Source organism: Balaenoptera borealis, assembly GCF_965194805.1.
Source record: "Balaenoptera borealis genome assembly, chromosome: 17".
Taxonomy (NCBI): Eukaryota; Metazoa; Chordata; class Mammalia; order Artiodactyla; family Balaenopteridae; genus Balaenoptera; species Balaenoptera borealis.
Genome location: NC_138876.1, coordinates 81,931,938 through 81,951,465, shown reverse-complemented (window position 1 = coordinate 81,951,465; position 19,528 = coordinate 81,931,938). Strand labels below are relative to the sequence as shown.

At 36.9% G+C, this 19,528-nt stretch overlaps 1 protein-coding gene across 7 annotated transcripts in view; it reads left to right on the top strand.

Annotated features, from left to right (window-relative positions):
• Window positions 1-19,528, top strand: part of SNTG1 (syntrophin gamma 1) — a 478,079-nt gene that overhangs the window by 372,491 nt on the left and 86,060 nt on the right. For all 7 annotated transcript variants that reach the window (XM_082363008.1, XM_082363004.1, XM_082363005.1 and 4 more), the window contains one exon: window positions 3,602-3,640. In XM_082363008.1, coding sequence (XP_082219134.1) covers window positions 3,602-3,640 — 39 coding nt within the window. The remainder of the gene's footprint in view (window positions 1-3,601; window positions 3,641-19,528) is intronic.

Sequence of the window (19,528 nt, the reverse complement as noted above, 5' to 3'; positions counted from 1 at the left end):
AATGATTGCCATTATTTTTGCATTTCTGTTAATTTCACTCATGTGGAAATCATTAGCAAAGTGGATAAATGGGGTCTTTCAATCAATTACAAAGCTCTGAGATAATACTAAGAAAGAGGATTAAATCAGATCCTAGTTAAGAAGAATCAGGATGGCTGAGCCAGTTGTAGATTTTCGGGTCAGAAAGGCGAGCATCCCGGGGGGGCCCCAGGCAAGGGCGGCAGCAGAAGGAGTAGGGGCCCCCGCTGTGATTCAGGGCTGGGCTTCGGAGGAGGTGGGTCCAGCACAGGACACGCCCCCCGGGACAGCCGGCTGTGACTGACGGTGCTTGTCGGTCACGCGGGCACAGAGGGGAGATGGGGTGGAAAAGACCTTCTGCAGTCAAGGTTCCTGCAGCAAGGACAGGGCAGACACAGCTGAACCCACACACAGGGCCCAAGAGAAGGTCACCGGCCACTTCTGCTTGGGTGTTCATGGCAGACCTGGTTCTTGGTTGTGCAGTCCCAGAGCCAGGCCTGAGGTGTCACGCAGACCCGGGCTGCACCACCTTCTGGGGTCATTTAATGCTATTTAGCCTCTGTGCACCTCAGGTAAACGTACAAAAAAAGAAAGAAGACTCTTGCCAGGTGAAAAAGTGCGAGGGAGACAGAGGGAGCGAGGGAGGGCAGGAGAGAGGGAGCCAGCAGGTGGGCAGGGTTTGGGGGGCTGGTGAGGGCAAAGCCAGAGCCAGGCTGTACCCCGAGTTCTGTACAGAGGGGACCCCGCCCCCCCTCACCCTGCAGAGACCACGTCCCCGTAAACTCCCCACGGAGAAGTTCCTCCCGGGTGGCCAAGCATCACCGTGGTCTCTGATGCTCTGACAAGTGTGGTCCCACTGGCGTCTGCAGCTCACGGCTCAGGAAGCTGCGTCCAGTCCGCCAGCGTTGCTAGTATATTCTCACCAGCCTCGCAGGCAGGAGACATCTCGGAGCCTCTCCTTCAGATGGAAACACATCCTCTGGCTTCAGCTCTCCCATCATTTGGAAACCACCCTTGACATGGGGCTTCCATGAGCCCCGGGGGAAGAGTCCAGAGCTCTCTCCGCTGGGACCCCCAGACTAACTGTGTTTTTCTGTGTCCAGTCCCTCAAGACTTGACCTAAGGTGGCAAGTTGCAGGAGCCCAGATCCCTCTCCCCCCTCTCTCTCTGTATTTTTGTGTCCACCGAGGAACTAGTCTTCCTCTGAGGTGAGAACTTGCTTTTAAATCATCAACATTCTTTTCCTTCCCATTATGGTGTAAACTCTAGGTATCGAAGCCATTACAATTACTATAGACATTCAAAGCTAGGAATTTAGATTTTTTTTTTCTTTAGAAGTAACTTGCATTCAAGACTAGGTTAGAGGTCAAATACAAGAGTTTGACTCTGTTCTGAGATATTCTGTCTCTTCACTTGTTAAACAAATATTGATTTTGCCCCTACTAAGACCCAGGCCGGCGTCTAGGTGCTAGAAGTGATGTATTTAATGAAACAGACAGAAATCTATGACCTCGTGATCTTGTTTTCTGGAGAATCATAATACAAAAATAAGTTAAAATAAAATAAACAGTATTAGGTAATGCTAAGTGATAGAAGGGAAAAATCAGAAAAAGACCATTTATAGCGGTGCACCGCCTGACATCTTCACCTTGCTACCTCTAAGCAAGGGTTATAAAGAAACCTCAACTTTCTTCTTTCTCGTTCACACCATGATAACTTAAAAGAATTCATTTGTTTTCTTTTGATCCTTTCACCCATTTTAATGAAAAATTTTGTTCAGGTTACTGTTTTTAATCTCAATTTAAAATTGTTCAACATATTGTCTGGTTGGACTCTGTGAACCCAGATTAGCCACATTGTTCCCACCCTAAAAACCTAGAGCTGTATGTTATCAATGTGTTATGTGAGCGTGTGTTTGTGCTATAAATCAGAAAATATCTGTCTAGTTCATTTAGGTACTGTGATTTTCTATTTAGAAGGAGATGTTCCAGTATGATTCAGAAAAAAATAGAAATCAGAGCACGATGTACTATTTTCTTGAACTAATCTGGAGGATCTCATTTAAGCAAATTTGATGGCAGAGGCTTGATTTTGAAAAACAGTTTTCATTGAATGCCATTTTAAGTAAATATTGTGCAAAGAAGTGTCATTTATTTAACTTCAGTCATACATTTTATGTCATTCATAGAACTAAAATTACATGTTAGGGGAGCTAAAAAATACAAAGCTAGATAGTACTCACTCTAAGACAGTGGTCCACGTAAAATGCTGGTAGAATTTTATAGCAATCCTTAAAAACTAGTAAAAAACATAGTTCCACAAAGTATTCGATATGAATTTCTTGACTGGTAGTGAAACATGCTTAGGGGTCTGCTCTTCTGTACCCATCTGCAGACTATCCTGATTTTAGCTGAAGGCACCGATAGTTTTAGAGATTTCCTTCACTGATTCCTCACCAGAGCAAAAACTACTTTGAAATGATTGTAGCAATGTTAGAAGGATATGGTATTTGTGCATGACCCTGCGGAGATCTCATACCTATGCTCAAATTTTATTTTCTTTCACATTTTAAGTGACATATATCCTGCCAGTAAGTCTGTTCTCGTACATGAGCCATTTGACGCTTCTCCAACTTTGTGCCTCACGTTCATCAAATTTCCTCTTAATTCACGTTTATCAGTAAGACAAAGGGAAATAAAACTAAAAAAGGAAAACCAAAATAATTCAACAAAACATATTCTAAGTGAAAACAGTCTGTGTTTAGTCTGATGTAAGAGTATATTACACAGAGAGCATCATTTAAGCTTCTCTAGAAAACCGATGAAAAATAATAATTGGTTTTAATTAGTAAAAATTCTGTTGAACAAAGATTTTTTGTATTATAAGGTCATTTGTCTAAATCTGATAGTCATTTTCATTTGGCTTTTAAAGTTTGTTTACATGACTTAATACAGAGGAAACTCTTTCTCTGAAGACTTATTTTAAATTCTTATGACGTGCCAATAAATTGTCTTAAAGTAAATGTTTATTTTATTTGAGGTCCTGACTAAAACCATTTCGATACATGTACATTATCCTTTAGTGTTTGAATATTCCATTTCTTCTGTTCTCTTAAGTGTTAAAACAGATCGAGTATAATATGATTTCAAAGTGAAAAAATAAATTATAAAAAGTTACTCTAGGGCCTTCCCTGGTGGTCCAGTGATTAAGACTCTGCGCTTCCACTGCAGGGGGCACAGGTTCGATCCCTGGTTGGGGAACTAAGATCCCGCATGCCACACGGCAAAGGTACTCCATATTCTCTGTAGATTCTCACTTAACATTTTATGGAAACATAGGCTTTTCATTTCTCATAAAGAGAAAATTAGTAGATGGAAATCTTTCCAAAATGTTTCTATATGAAATTTGGGGTAATTTTGATAGTCAAAATTTAAAAAAACTTTCGTAATTGGTGTTAGATATGCAATGATTTTAGTAAGTCAATGTAAGTTATCAGTTTACATAAACTCACTAAAAATAGATTCTCATAAAATTTGGGGGCTCTTGTGTTGTTCTCACTTTTATTGTTTATTTATTGTTACAGATTAGAAAAATCAACAGAAACTTTCCTGTAAACCAGCAGGTAAGATGGAGAAACACTCGCAAAGCCGAGTCATATGTTTCTTTCTTTTTATCTATTATGTTAATAGAAGATAATCTTGATTGCATCTAGTTTTATGTGGAAATAATTGATACTATCATTTGCCATCTTCAGAAAAATACATAATTTATCTGATTTCTTTCATATTATATAATATACCTGGTTTTTCTAATCATACTAATAAGAAAAGCTTTTGATCTAAGTGAATTAAGTCAAAACTGTTTTTGACAAAACAATTATATTTATTTGAATGCAGTGCTGAAGAACTTTGACAGCTATTTACATAAGACAGTTTTACTGTATCTTAAACATTTCGGAGACCTATGTTTAACTGACCTAAAAGGGAATTTTCAAAATTGGCTGATAGTGTTGAAAATGAGGCTTAAATTAATGTGTGGAATGAAAATAATGTCCGATTAATCAAGCTAAGAATTTAGTTGACTTATTGGGCTAATAATTGATGTTAGAATAAAATAATTGATTATAAAAATAACTGGTTCCACTTATACTTTTATTTTGCTAAACTTAACTTTTATTGCTTCCATAAACATAATATAAACATTAATCAGAATAAGAAAAGGAAGCGCAGGTTCAGCTTGTGGACTCAGAGTCACCCTGTCTGGCCTGTGTGACAGTGGCAGGGAGCCCATGTCTGGACACAGACTTCTGACACTTGACATCAACCTCAGTTTGCAACCGCTGATCAAAATCTAAACACCTGCGATACCGATTCATAAATGGTACACCCGGCACAAGTTAATTTCCATGGTAAAATTTAAAAAATCATCTTCAGCTTGTCAAAACTAGGTTGCTTTTCTTATCTAAGCCTCAGCTCCCTCATCTGTAGCATTTGTGTAAGTCTATCTCACATGTTTATTTTTGAAAAGTAAATGATAACAAATGTAAATTTCTTAATATATGCCGTTATTTGCATTAGTGTATTAAATGTTTAAGTGTGTCCTTTGCAGTAGAGGATTTACGTTCTGGTGTAAGTTGTATCGTTAACGACGCCCAGGCTGCCCGCAGAGCCGCGTGTGACCGAGCTAGGAGCGAGCAGAGCCTTGGAGAGCGCGCTGCGCCTACAGCTCTGACCTGTCTTCCCCTGGGTGCGGCCCCGGGTACCGGGCATGACCCGCGCCTGAGCCAGCCGGTGCTCTGGGCAGACGCACAGCAGAGTGTGGGTGTGTTTGGGGCCTTGTTCACGGCGCATAGACCAGCCTCCAACCCAGAGCATCTGATGCACCAGCTCCGGGATGGTGCCTGGGAAACTGGCTTTGTTGCTCCCATCCCGTCCCAGGTGATTCTGAGGCTGGGAGTGCACAGGTGACATCTGGGGAAAACAGTTTAACAGTTTCGCAGGGCTAAAGCAGAGGGAAAAAGTCATTGAGGATAAATTATGCAAATAGAAGCCTCAGCCGTGAGGGAAGACTGCCATGCCCAGGACGAGACAGGGTCGTTTTATAGTCAGATATGTGAAAATGTAGACCTACTCATTTGGGGAATTCTTGCCAAAAATACAAATGAAGAATGTTTCCTTAAAAATGACTCTAATATTTGTGCTATCACTTCCCTTGCCCTTTAGACCCTCAACATGTGAAGTATTAATATTTAGTGTAATTTAATTACTGTGAATATTTCATAACCCTGACCGCGCCAGAGCTGTGCTTTATTTATGATGACAATGACATGGGACACTTCCTGCACACTCCCTTCAGTGACTTGGGACAGTCCTCGCCACCTCTGCATGGATCTAGGTTTTGAATAACACGGGGCGAAGTCATAAGAATCTGAAAAAACTTGCATATAGAACAAATCATAATAAAAACTGTTTAATATTCTAACTCATACATAATAAACACAGATAAGCATAAGCATTTATGGGTTTTTATTTGCTAGCCTTTTAATATTATTATTATAGTGAAATTTTATTTCAAATCTCTTAGTATCTCACAATTATGAAATTATAGTGAATTCTTCTTGGCACTTTAAAAACTGAAAACGGGAGTTAATAGATTTTTCCCTCACTACTTTCCACCATGTTAATGAAGTCTTTCAGGAAATAGGATTAGTTTATAGTTCAACATTCAGGTATATGCATAACAGGAAAAACTCACCTGCATAGTGTGAGAGCGATGCATTAGGAGATCAAGGTACATCCTCTACTTAAAATCTGAGCCACGTTAAGGAATAAAAATTGAAAATCATACATAATCTCATTTCTCATCCAGATTTAGCACTCAAACAGGACTCTTACCTTGGACTAGTTGCTTTCATCTCAAATTTCTTCCTAACTTAATTTTCATGTAGTGTTCTCTGAAGCTCAGATTAGATATAAATATGTATGTTTATACATATGCTTTTTATTAAATAACTCAGACATAATGTTAAAGTATTTAAGTCCCCTCGTATCTGTGATACTCTAGGTCTCAAACAAAACCAAAAAGACATCATCCAAGATACATTAGACCAGAACTCTTCTGCTTCCTGTGGGATTTGGTTTTGACTTTGTGCCGCCCGTGTGGTACATGTACCCCAACCAGAGAAATTAAAATAAAAGCAAAACACAAAGGGATCTGGAAGTGGAAAAAGTCACTGTGCCCAGCAGGGGCCAGTGCTGTGGACCAGTTCTTCAGGGACACCCTCACATTCCAGGAGGCATGAGACTCTCAGTAAGACCACCTCACCGAAGAAGAGATTTTAATCAAACATATAAACCATATGAGAAAATAAACCATTAGAAGGGAAAGCGTAGTGTGGACATTAAAGAACAGTCCACAACTATTTTTACTTTTCACGTGTTGTGTTTTCTCAAAAAATAAGAGAGTGGAAACTGTAAGTCAAGAACAGGAGATGATGTCCAAAAATGTGGATTTGCAAAAGAACCCCACAGAAGTTCAACAATGAATAAAATAGGAGTATATTTGAAATTGTAATCAATTAGCCAGTTGAATAATAGCGTAGATACAAATGAAGATAAAATATGTAATTGGAAATAGTATATCTGAGAGTATCATCAGAACGCAGCACATACAGAAAGGGGTGAAACTATGAAAGATAATGTAAGAGTTGAAGTTTAGAATGAGAAGCTCCAAAAAAGGGAAATTCTGCAGAAAGACTGGAAACAACGTGTGAGAGGCAGTGTGCGAAGAGAGACGGTGGCTAAGAGTTTCCATACGTCTTGAGATAAAGAACCACATCAGCCCCGGAGCCTGATGAGGAGAACCAGAGCCACGCCCCCGAGGGACCCGAAACAGCCTGCACATCCCGTCAGTGGGATAGTGACCCACCATCAAGAGGGTGAGCTACCTCACCTGGCACTGGTCTAGAAGATTCTCCACGAAAGTTCATTAGGTGCCAACGGCAAAGTGAAGAACAGGGAATAAGTAAGCCACTATTTTTAATAAAGGGTGTAATAAAGGGTGAAATATACACGTTATTGTACAAGAATACAGCACCTCAAGAAGATGCTCAAGAACCTGGTAAAGTGTCTGCATCTGGGAAGAAGTCCAGCCCGGTCTCCTTCCCATCCTGAGGGTTTCATTCCCAAGCCCTCGTGCATTAAGTCCCTCCCTGCCGTCCCCCGCCTTTCCCTGCAACTTCACTCACTTTCTTTCCCTCTTCAGTTCCCACACCAGGACATTCCATTTTTGTTTTGAACTCAGATGTGTATTAAGTTTGTCCTTGTTCTTCCATTCTATTTTGCATCTTTATATACTAGAATCAGCTCTGTCCACCATATTTATTGGATGTCCTCTGGCTTTTGGTCTTTTCTATTGGAGAACCGGAGAAACGTGTGTTCTTGCCATTTTTAAGATGCGTTTCTAATACTATTGTGAGGTTGAGCATCTTTAAGTGACATTGGCATATCCTTTCATGTCTTTCTCTACATTTTGAACACGTTCCTATTTTCTTCTTATTGTTTCTTATTTATTTGTAAGCACTGCATACTCAGTACATGAAGGGAATTTAACCTTTGTGTTTTATGTAGCCTAAGTCAGCAATCTTTTTTAATAGCTTACAGGATTTGTGTTGTACTTAGATTTTAACAGTTCAAGATTAGTAAAAGGAAGAAAGCAATCCATCGCTTATTTCTAGGAACTAAGTTTTTATTTTTACGTTTAAGCAACTGGCCTCTTTCCAATTCGAGAAGGACAAAATCCAGCCTGAGAGGAGATGGCCTGACATTTTCCAAATGTCAGGTGTGTCCACCTGGCCAGAGGCTGTTCAGGTCTCTTTATATGTCTACTGACTTTTTGATTAGTTCTTCTATCAGTTATTATGGTGGTAATATCCACATCTCCCACTATCATTATCGGGTGTTTTTCTTTTAGTTATGTCATTTTACTTCATTATAATGGTTTCTGTTGTTAGGGACATTTATAATTGTTATATATTCATAAGATAATGACATTTTTGTCATCCTGAGATTGAGCTGTTTCTTTTTCTCTACAGTAAAATCTGTTTTCTCATCTCTTAAGATTTACTGTCTTATTGGTATATCCTTTTCTAATCTTTTGCTTCTACTCTGTTTTGCACTGGTGAATCTAAAGCATGTTATTCTGTACAGCTTAAAGTTGGGTCTTGGTTTTTCTATCCAGTCTGACAATATCTACATTTGATTAAATTGTTTCACTCAATCACATTTAAAAATCATTGATTTATTTGGATGTACATCTGCCATTTTGCTATTTGTTTTTTAGCTGTTTCACGTCTTTTTATCTTCTCTATTTCTTTTTAGTTCCTTATTTATGTTAAGCATATTTTTAATGTAGAATTTTAATTCCAATGTTGATTTTTAACTATATGTTTTGATTGTTTTTTTAGAATTTGGTCTTGAGATTGAATTGTGCATCTTTAAATTATCATAATTCACTTCAACTTTATACTGACCTAATATTGATATTATATGGAAACTGCTGCATTTTAATACAGATCCATCTCAAATGCTTTACATTGTATTATTATTGTCATATATATCACATATATGTTAAATTCTAAAATACAGTGATACATTTATTGCTTTAAACAGTTTCATGTTTTTTCTTAAGTTATTGAGAGAAGAAAGACTTCTAATTAGCAACATACTTACTATTTCCAGTGCTCTTTAGTTTTTCCTATGGATCCAGTTTCTGTCTGGCATCATTTTCTTTCATACTGTAGGACTTCCTTTAATATTTCATGTAGGAAAGGTCTGCTAGCTATGAATTATCCCAGTTCTTTATCTGGGAAAGTCTTTATTTTGCCTTTACTTCTGAAAAATAGTTCTGTTGGATAAGGAAATGTTGGTTGACCTTTTTTGTTTGTACCTTTCAATACTTTGAATATGTCATTCTGCAGTCTACTGACATCCAGTTTTTAATATAAAGTTAGCTCTTAAACATATTGAAGTTGTCCTTTATGTGATGAAAGTTTCACTGCTTTCAATATTTTCTCTTGTCTACGTCTTCCAGAAGTTTGACTTATGATGTGCTAGGTGTAGATTCCTTTGTGTTTATTCTACCTGGACTGTGTTGACCATCTTGGATTTCTAAGTTAATGTTTTCCCTGGATTTTTTAAAGTTTTTGGCTATCACGTCCTTGAATAATCATATCACCCCCTTTCTCTCACTGCCCTCCTTCTGGGACTGTCATCACACGTATGCTGATATGCTTCACACTGCCTCACAGGTCTATAAATTGTTTTCATTTTCTTCAGTCTTTTAAAACATTTTTCTGTTTTTCAAATTTGATAATTTCTATTAATCTATGAGAAAGCAAAAAATCAAACTGCGAATTTGAGGATGTTAAGGAATTACTTACAAAAGCATAAGGCTGTTTTTAAGCAACTGAAAAGGTTTATCTGTGTCTGTCACGGGAGAGGCAAGGGAAGGGGCTGTGATAAAAATCATTCGGGTATTCGTACGGATAAGGATGCCTGACGGAAGATGTGTTATCCCGTGGGACAGCATCCTAGCGAACCCTTAGCAGCCTCTGCAGGGACAGGGTTGGACCCTCACCTCACTGTCTTCCTCCCCTCTTTTCTCCTGCTAGTTTCTCTCGTAGAAGGACTACAGAGGGAAGCAAGAGGGTGAGGGAGTTTGCTCATGGAGTCCGTGGAAGTCCACAGACACAGGGCATGATGTAGAAGGATGGGATTTAGATCCAGTGGGGAGAGTGTAGACACAGAGCATGCTCTGCAAGCACCATATTTGTCTGGTTTCTCTGTTGAATTATAATCGATTTGTTGGGATTTATTTTATTTTCAGAGGAAAAACGTAAATGACTATAGTATAGTATTTATTTCATTTCACACCATATTAAATGTATTTTGTATTAACAGTATAGAATAAATTTTCTTTTTACTGTCGGGCTACCCTTAAAATTCTGAAACACAAATGAGAGCATGATGGACATTTACAATGGAAATAAATGCTTAATATTATATTTTGAAGCCACCATGTTAAGCTTTGTCCTTTTTAAGAGATTTTGAGAACTTTTCTCTCCGTGACAATAGCTAAAAGATCTTTTGAACATAGTGATCTATAAAGAATATTTTACAAATTCTTAGCTCACAGGAAAAAAATTTAGTTTAAATATATATTTAGATTTAGTAAATATTCTGAATAATGTATTAATTCTCTACAGTATACACTCATGTGTTGATAAATATATGATTTTATTCGAATGATTTCTCTGTCGAATGCATTAAATTTTAACGATTATGCAGGGGAAGAGAGTCGGCTATTCTGTTTTGTCATTTTCCATTAATCCTTTGATGTGCTGGAATGTATATTAGACAAGGTTTGAGCATGACATTAATGGATACTGGGAAGTAGACAGTGGGCTGGAGGCTGGTAAACCTAAGTTGGACACAGAGCGACGCTGCCCAGCACACCGTCTGTGGCGACGTCTGTGACACTGAACGGGATCCGTTGTCTGCGCCTCGTTGTGTGAACGTGACTCAACCTCTGTGTTAGCTGAGTACGAAGCCAAGACTCCTAGCCTTCTCTAGAAGGGCGTCCGGGAGGGCAGGGCTCCCAGGGCATCAGAGCAGTGAGTCATGGTCAGTGGCTCCAGGCCCCCGTGAGGGTCTCAGTTGCGCACGGAGATGCAGGTAACTTGGATCAGATGTGGCTCATAAGTGCAAGTGATGTAGGCTCAGAACTCACTTGCTGGAGAGATTAAAACAACAGTCAACGTGATGTCAGAAAGCCTAGTGCAGAGGAAGAAAACGCTGGCAAGATTGCTGAGGCTTCCAAGGCTGCTCTTAAGCGTTTAATACAGGGAAGGGGCCTGTTTAAAAACTGGGGAAATGGGAGCAATGTCTTCATCAAAATTCAAGGGCAAGATGAGTCTAGGGTGGGTGTTTGGTGGTAATGAGAGAACGATTGCAAGGTCTCAGGCCACTCTCAAAGTGTTAGTCTAGCGTGATTCAAATGTGTGCTTTCTGAGTGTGGAAGCGTAAGAAAGGCTTGGCTGAAGCTAAGCCTGTGTGGTGAGGGCAGAACTGCAGGGCAGTGTGGATGGCTCACAATGTCCTGAGTTTATGTTGCCTTGATTTTGAGATTTAGAACAGACGAAAGGAGTCTCTTGCAACGAAAGAAGAGAATATCTTCCCTGAGCTCTTGTAGTCATTACCGAGAATGTATCCCTTGTAGAGGACATTGATAAATTGCAATATGTATTTGAAAATCCAAATGAAATAGTGTGAATTCAATTGCTTATGATTTCATTATGGTCAGGCAAAATACATAAGAAGACAGAAAATGTACAAAGCTAAATTTTAGCTCTATTCTCCATATCTTAATGAATTGGTGAATACAGATATTTTGTGAAGCACAGATATCATCAATTAGATTTAATTGATGTATTAATGTTTATAAAAACCTTTAATACATTTAAATCTTCAGACATTCTCATATAATACTCTTGGTGAGAGTATGAATGGTTACAAAATTTTTGGAGGGCAATTTTATATTTAGTACCAAAATTTAAATTACACATTTCATTGGGCTCAACAGTTCTTCTTTTTTAAAGGATGTTAGCAGAAAAAAATTTACATGAAATAGAAAGATAAAGACAAGACAATTGTCCCACCAATATAGAAATGATTACAAAAATTTGTTACAGTCACTCTGTAGATTATAATACCACTATACTCAAATAGGTCTACATGTGCAGAAATTAAGGTTCAAAAATAAAACACTCACCCACACAATGAATCCATCTGTTGGGGCTTCTTTAGGCCTATGTGCACACATTTCTTTTAAAGGTTTAGGATGATTTCTACGAGATGGTTACCCCCGAATGTCTCCGGAGAAGGGTGAAGATCTAGAGGAGAGTGAAGATCCAATTTTCATGTTTTATTTTACGTATTTTGTATGTTTGACTTACTTTTAATGAACATTTGTATAGATATTATTTATTAACTTAAAAGTAGATAATATTTATTAACATCAAAAAATTGAAGGACTTCTCTGGTGGCACAGTGGTTAAGAATCCGCCTGCCAATGCAGGGGACACGGGTTTGAGCCCTGGTCTGGGAAGATCCCACATGCCACGGAGCAACTAAGCCCGTGCACCACAACTACTGAGCCTGTGCTCTAGAGCCTGCGAGCCACAACTACTGAGCCCACGTGCTGCAAGTACTGAAGCCCGCGTGCCTAGAGCCTGTGCTCCGCAACAAGAGAAGCCACCACAATGAGAAGCCCGCTCACCGCAACTAGAGAAAGCCCGCGCACAGCAACGAAGACCCAATGCAGCCAAAAATAAAATTTTAAAAATTTTTTTAAGTTCTAAAAATAATTTTTTAAATAAGACAAAAATAATCACATATTACATATAACTTATTACACAAAACTAAGAAAATCTAAATGATTTTTTGTGACATAGCAATTCTTACAGTTTTAAGTAAATTTTGTCTTAATTATATTTTGAAAAAATGCCAATATATTTCTGAAATACTACAGAAAAGCAGCACTTGATATTATTGAATTTGAAGGAGATTCATTCTTTCTAGATTAGAATGCCTACAATTCTCATAGCAGAAGACTCATGCCATTTACATAGCAAGGAATCAAGAAAATTTTTTTTCACCAAATATGGAAACTTTTCTGGTTCATTAACTTTGATTTCATCCTCAAAAATGAGTTATAAATCTAGAGGGAGAATTAGTTTGTCAAGCCAGCCTCAAAGTGTATTCTAACAAATTGACATATAGTAGAATGTCATGACAACACGTGTAGTTATTTTTCACTATGCAGTGAGCAATGACCTATACTGAAATTTGCATTTTAATTACATGATCCTACCTACTGAGGCATGAGTTAATTTTAATCACAGTTTAAACAACAGGCAGATTTAGGAGAATAACTAAAATGGATATGCTTAATATGGATTTGTTGTAATGACAGAAACTAAGGTTTTTTAAATGAAAATGATTTGTATTTCTTACACTCTGTATAATAGTATATTTTGTTCCATGAGCAAAACAATAAATGCAGTACATGTTTCAAAGCATATGCAAAGTATAACAAAAAATTAGTACTTAATAAAAAGCTTAAAGAATTATGGTAATGTAATGTTTAAAGATAAAAAGAGATGTTGGGGAGAAGTTTTCCTCTAGATAAAATGATGTAGTATATTTAGAAGTTAATAAATATTAAATATTCTATGATAATACATTAGAAGGAAGGGGATCTGGTAGCAGATGCAGCTGTGGCTGGAAGAAGGAAAACAGAAATAAACACTTGTTAGCTTTTTTTTTTTGACAATTTAAGGCAGTTCAATTAAAGCCTCTTCGGGTTTCCACGTGGAGAAGCTCTTCTGCTAAACCTTTTATAGGGACTTGAAAAGAGGTTTCTGATGTATGTCAGATCACTCACTGGGGGTAGAGAGATGGGAAATCCTCATTTCACAAGAACTCGCCGAGAGCTTCCATTCACTCTGAATAACAGCAAAGTCTTTACAAGAAAGCATCGTTCAGAGTTCAATCAAGAGGCAGAAGCCACTCCAGTTATTTGAACAGAGAGGATTTAATGTACAGAATTTTAACTAGATATCAAGTGTTAAGTATGTAAGTGAAAAGGCAGAAAAAAATCACTAGGGTTTTCACGGAGGTAGCAGGAAGCAGCCTCACAGGTAGGTCTGATGCGATGCTGAATTCTGTTTGCTAGTAGTTTGTTGAGGATTTTTAAATCTGTAATTCATCAAAATATCAGTATTTAGTTTTCTTTTTTTTATAGGTTCTTTATCTGGCTTTCATATCAGAGTAATGCTATCATCATAGAATGGAGGTTTTCCCTCCTCTTCAATTTTCTGGAAGAATTTGAGAAAGATTGGTGTTCATGTTTTTTAAATCTTGCGTAGAATTCACCAGTGAAGCCATCTTGTCTTGAACTTGTCTCTTTGGGGAGGTTTTGATTCCTGATTCAGTCTCCTTACTATTTACAGATCTCTTCAGATTTTCTGTTTCTTCACGATCCAGTGTTGGCAGTTTGTGTGTTTCTAGGGATTATCCCATTTAACCTATATTATCCAATGTACCCGCCTACAATTATTTATGGTACTCTGTTATAACACTTCTTATTTCTGTCAAATTGGTAGTAATAGCCCCATTTCATTTCTGATTAACTTATTTGAATCTTCTCTCTTTTTGCTTCGTCACTATAGCACATATTTGTCAATTATGTCGATCTTTTGTAAGAACCAACTGTAGGCTTTGTTGGTTTTCTCTATTGTTTTTCTATTCTCTATTTTGTTTGTCTCTGCTCGAAACTTTATTATTCCTTCCTTCTGCTTATTTGTGATTTAGTGTGTTCTTTAAAATGTAAAGTTAGGTTGTTTTCACTGGAATTGAAAAAAGTATAAATTTTAATATTTGTTAGAGAATACATTTCATAACCTATAATCATAATTTTAAGAGCAACTTCAGTGTAATTTACATCTCTTTGGTGCCATAAAATAAGACAGTGAGGTTATAGTCAGTGAGTTAGTTTTAACAAGACAATAAATGGCAAGCTTCACATACTACTTTAAGTAAACACATACTGTTCCTACAATATATTTTAAATCCCCGAAAATATAGTTTCCTATAACAACATTTATAATCCAAGGTTTACAGTTCAACAATCCTTAGAATTATTAAATCAAACATTTCAAGGTTTTTTTTGTTAGTAGTAAATAGAACTAATAGAGAATAAGCACAAAGTTAAGTCAAAATTTTTGATCACTCATATGTAAGTATTCACTTTCATCTCATTGTTTAAATAAAGTTATTTGTTAATCCAATGCTTTGCATTCCCCAAAATGCTTTCGAATCATCAAACTTGTAGCATCGAATCCTATCTGAACTTTAATAAAAATTAAATTACAATTATTTTAGGCTTACAATAACTTATTTCCTCTTTAGATATAATTTAATTGTATTAAAACATCTGAGTATCTCATAAGCATGAAGTTACAGAATATAAAAGAAAATATTCAATATAATAATCCAGAAATGCAGTTTCCTTTGTATGTGTCCTGGATTTGCCCCTTTCTGCTCCACACAAACACTTTCAGAATTTTCACAAACTGCCATTCTTCACATCATTTTAACATAAAAATATATACCGGCTTTTCACAATTTTTCTCTCTTTATGAAAAGAAATACTTAAAATAATTTTTATGTAATTATTTAAAAATAAATGTTTTCACTATGAGAAATTGAAAAATACTTCAAAAGAGAAAGAAGAAATATGGGTGTCATAATCTCAACATACAGATCTTATCATGTTTAAAAAATTAATATGCATTTTGTGTATATATCATACATTATGTAATATTTACTTGAGATTTTATTTTTCTCATAACTTTAAAAATTATAGTCAATTGCCTTATTGTGAGCTTTCCCTATATTCTTTCAAAATCTCATTTTCAGTGGTTCTATCAAAGTATGTAGGTGCAATCTTCTATTAACATAAATTAATTTTTCTATTTCACCCTCCCAAATAGCCTTGTGTATGCTTGTTCATATGAATTTCTGATAATTTCCTTAGAAAATTGCTAACAGTAGAAATATTGAGTCAGCAATGATGTTCGGGGTTATAAGTATACATATTTATGGTTATACCTCACCGAACTGTCCTCAACATTTGCTATAAAAGTATCTCCCTGCAGCCACTTTAGCATGGAAGCGGTTGCCATTTGAATTTCAGTGCCTCACGCCAGAATCGATGTATTTTTCTCTCCTTTTGTGTGATGATTGAGTTCCTCACCTCTGGCAGGAAACCACTTCTCTTCACCAATACTAGCAAGTAGCCTTGATAACTCTGTTTTGCAGCTCTAAAGGAATGTTTCATCTGCTCACGTATCAAGAATTTCTGTTTCTTGTCAGGGTCACTCAGGCTACATATCAACTGGTCAGCTTTGCTGGGATGAGCAAAATGGCCCTGGAGGTCATTTTAAGTCTGGGAGAGGGAATGTGATACTCGAAGTTCTCTGAGAGAATGAGGTGAAGGCCAGTTAGGAGAGTGATCGTGGTAGTACTATTCTTAGAAAGTTTAATAGTTCTGAGCTTACGTCGTCCGAAGCAGTACTGATACCACTTTATTGAGCTCTCGGATTCTAGTCCTGAGGAAGACCTTCCGTGTTGTGTAACCCGATCCTCTATTCCTAGCTAACGAGACTTATTTCACACCTAACTCCCTTTATTTGTAAGTTAGCCCTTTCTATTCACAAAGTGCATTATTTAAAAGTTTCCTTAAAATAACAGGAAGTCATGTTCCAGGCACTATCTACTCAATGACACCATGGTGTCCTCTGGAGGATACAAAGGATTCTCTCTCTTCCACGTGGAGACTTTCATATAATCAAAGACATATTTCTTCCTCTAGGTCTTTTCTTCTATGACCTAAACATACTCAGTTTCTTTAGCTGTTTAATTTGCCACTTGCTTTCCAGAATCTTCAACATTTTTGTTGAACTTTTCTGAGCATACTTTAATTGATCAATTTCCCTATTAAACTATGATTCCAGAATAATGACAATAACCATGGTCTATTCCTAAGCTCTTAACTTATCCTATTTAATCCCACGTCACACGTAAGTGCTAAGTTCTATGACCCCACCTTGCAGATGGGGGGCACCCCAACATCATGGAGGTAAAGGATTTTGAGCAGAATTACAGTTACTGACATGACTAAGTACTGGACCCCAGAAATGTGAATCCATCTAAATTACTCGGCATTCATTGTTTCAAATATAGCAGACCACGTAGATCTCAAGAGGTCTGTTACTCCCCTTATTGTAAGCATTATATTTAATGAATATGGTGGAGAATAAAGTCAACACTTCTGACACTTACATCAAATCATCTATTTATATTAATCTTTCAGGCAACTACTTATTTTTTTCAAAACTATTGCCATCATAGAGATTACCCCACTCTTACTCATGTAGTGAACATTTTAAGAGTAAGTGAATATTTTCGCATTTAATTGTCTTAAATTCCACCGGTTTGTTTCACTCTGACAAAAAGTACTTGTATCTGCTTCTCCACTCCAGTGTCTTAGCTGATATTCCCAACTTTTTGCCACTGCATTTTGGTTAGAATATTTTCTGCTTTCATCCAGATTAGCCATAAAATTGTTAAAAGTGACCAGGGTGTTCTGATATGTTTAGATATGATTCTTATAGCTAGGACAGGGATAAGAGTACGTGTGTATTCGTTATTTTTTAAACCTTCTTTTAGAAAGCAGACGCCTCATATCTTCCTTCTCCCCAGTGTCACTGTGGCAGTGGAGTCCAAACACTCCCTTTAGCCGGTACTCAGTTTCAGACGGTCACCTCGTTGTTCAATGTCTCTTCTGATACCAGAATCCAAACCCAGGCTTGCCTGTGTGAGAGCACACGCTTTTCCAGGTTATTCTTCTAGATTCAGGAACTTCTTAGAGATACATCTGAGCATTCCCACACTCAGAAGAATTCTGTGTGTCGGATTTCCTTGGCACAGCAACCTCCTTTTACTATATATTCTGTGTCAATTTGTCAAAGTATTTCACAAGTACTCTGAGAGTATTAGTTATGGGCCGTTATTGACTGCATGTCGAAGCAGATGACAGGCAGCAATGCAAGTGAAGATTACACAACAGAAATCTAGTAAAACATGTTCCTGGAGTGGAAGAAAGAACACAATCTCCTATGTCGTTACTTGGGTTTTATCCACTCGATCTGCCATGGAAAGAAAATGTAAATCAAAGCGTCAGTTTATTTCTTCTCATCGTTCCCGTTATTTCCCATTATTGACGTTGATGTTTTCTTATTTGTTACTTGTGGTAGATTACACATTTTTTTATTCTGAAGTGCCTGTCTTAGCTTCACGTGATGCTTTTTTCCCTTTTTCCACTTTTTTTCTGATATAAGTAGGTATTTTATATTTCATTTCTGATATTTTATTCCTTCTGGCTGGCATGTCTGCCTTTGCTCATCTTTTTATTTACAACTTTCCTAAATCACTTTTTTACATATTTTTTGTACATATTACATAGTTGTGTTTTGCTTAGTGAACTAATATGGCAGACATATTTTAATAGATAAATTTACTTCATTTATAGTAATTAAAATAAGAGATGTGAGATTTAATTCTACAGTCATATTTTTATTGGTTTTAATAAATAAATTGTATTATTTAATACTCCCTGCATGTTTCTACTTTTAGCTGAGAAAGGTCTACCTTACTATAATCCTCTAATTTACAATCATTCTCCCTTTCACTAGATATGAGCTATATAATCCCTACTTTGAAAAATAAGAGAATGCATACATATGTCTTACTTTTTCTTTTCTTCATGACCCTTCTTCAGTAAATTACTTGACATTTTTAGTATATTTATTTTGTAATTACTTGATTTTTAGCACTAAATGACATGTTTTGATAACTGGTTATAGCAGATGATGAAATCAGCATAATTACGCTACTGGTGGTCCCCTTTCCCCGACCACTGCCAACTATTCTTATTCATTTTCATTTCATTTTTTTCATTTTCAACATTTAAATCCTCTTTTGTAACAATAACTGCCAATTCAATTTTAGTCTGGTTTTCTACAGACTGTATGGTTTCTACTACCCAGCACCATCTATGTTTGTTTTTTCTATTCATCTCATTTCTCTGGCAGGCAGAAAGTTACCTTCTTGTATTTTCTATAGGAAGCTCTCTGGGGAATAGTTTTTCCATTTGTTTGTACATGTTCAGAATTTTTAAACTGCGCCCTTTATTCTTGAATAGCATGTTGGTAGTGGGAGAAAGTTCACATTTTTTTTTTCTATTAGAGCACTACTCCACTGTCTTCTTGGGTTAAATTTTTCAGTCGAGATGACTGAGGCTAAACTGATTTTTTTTCCCTAAGGAGGCTTCTTCATGGACCTGGCCAAGTGGACTGAAAGATTCTCTCGTTTTCTTTGAAGTTTAGTAACTTATTAACTTAGGCCTCAGGATGGACTCTTCCGGTTCAATTATTCCTGGAACACAGTGTGTCTATTTAACTGGTAGATTCAAATAATTGTACATTTTGCAAACTTTTCTTTAAATATATCTTTATATTTTTTTCCTCTTGCTTGTTCTTCTCTTATTCAGGGTCACTAATGGTGTCCATATTGAGCGCCCTTTACTTCTTCTCCATACTTGCCATTTTCTACTGAATCTTTTATGTTCTTCATCCATTTCTACTTTATTTCTCCCGTTTTCTCAGTCCCGTCCTCCACTCTTAGTTGAGTTGTTGGCAATGTCTATTTTGACAGTATGTTTCAATTCCATCTTCATTTCTGTGAAGTAATAGCTTTTCCACTTCTCTTCTGAGATAAACCAGCTGTTTCTTTCTCCCTCTTGCTTTACTATCTTCCCTGTGGTCTTT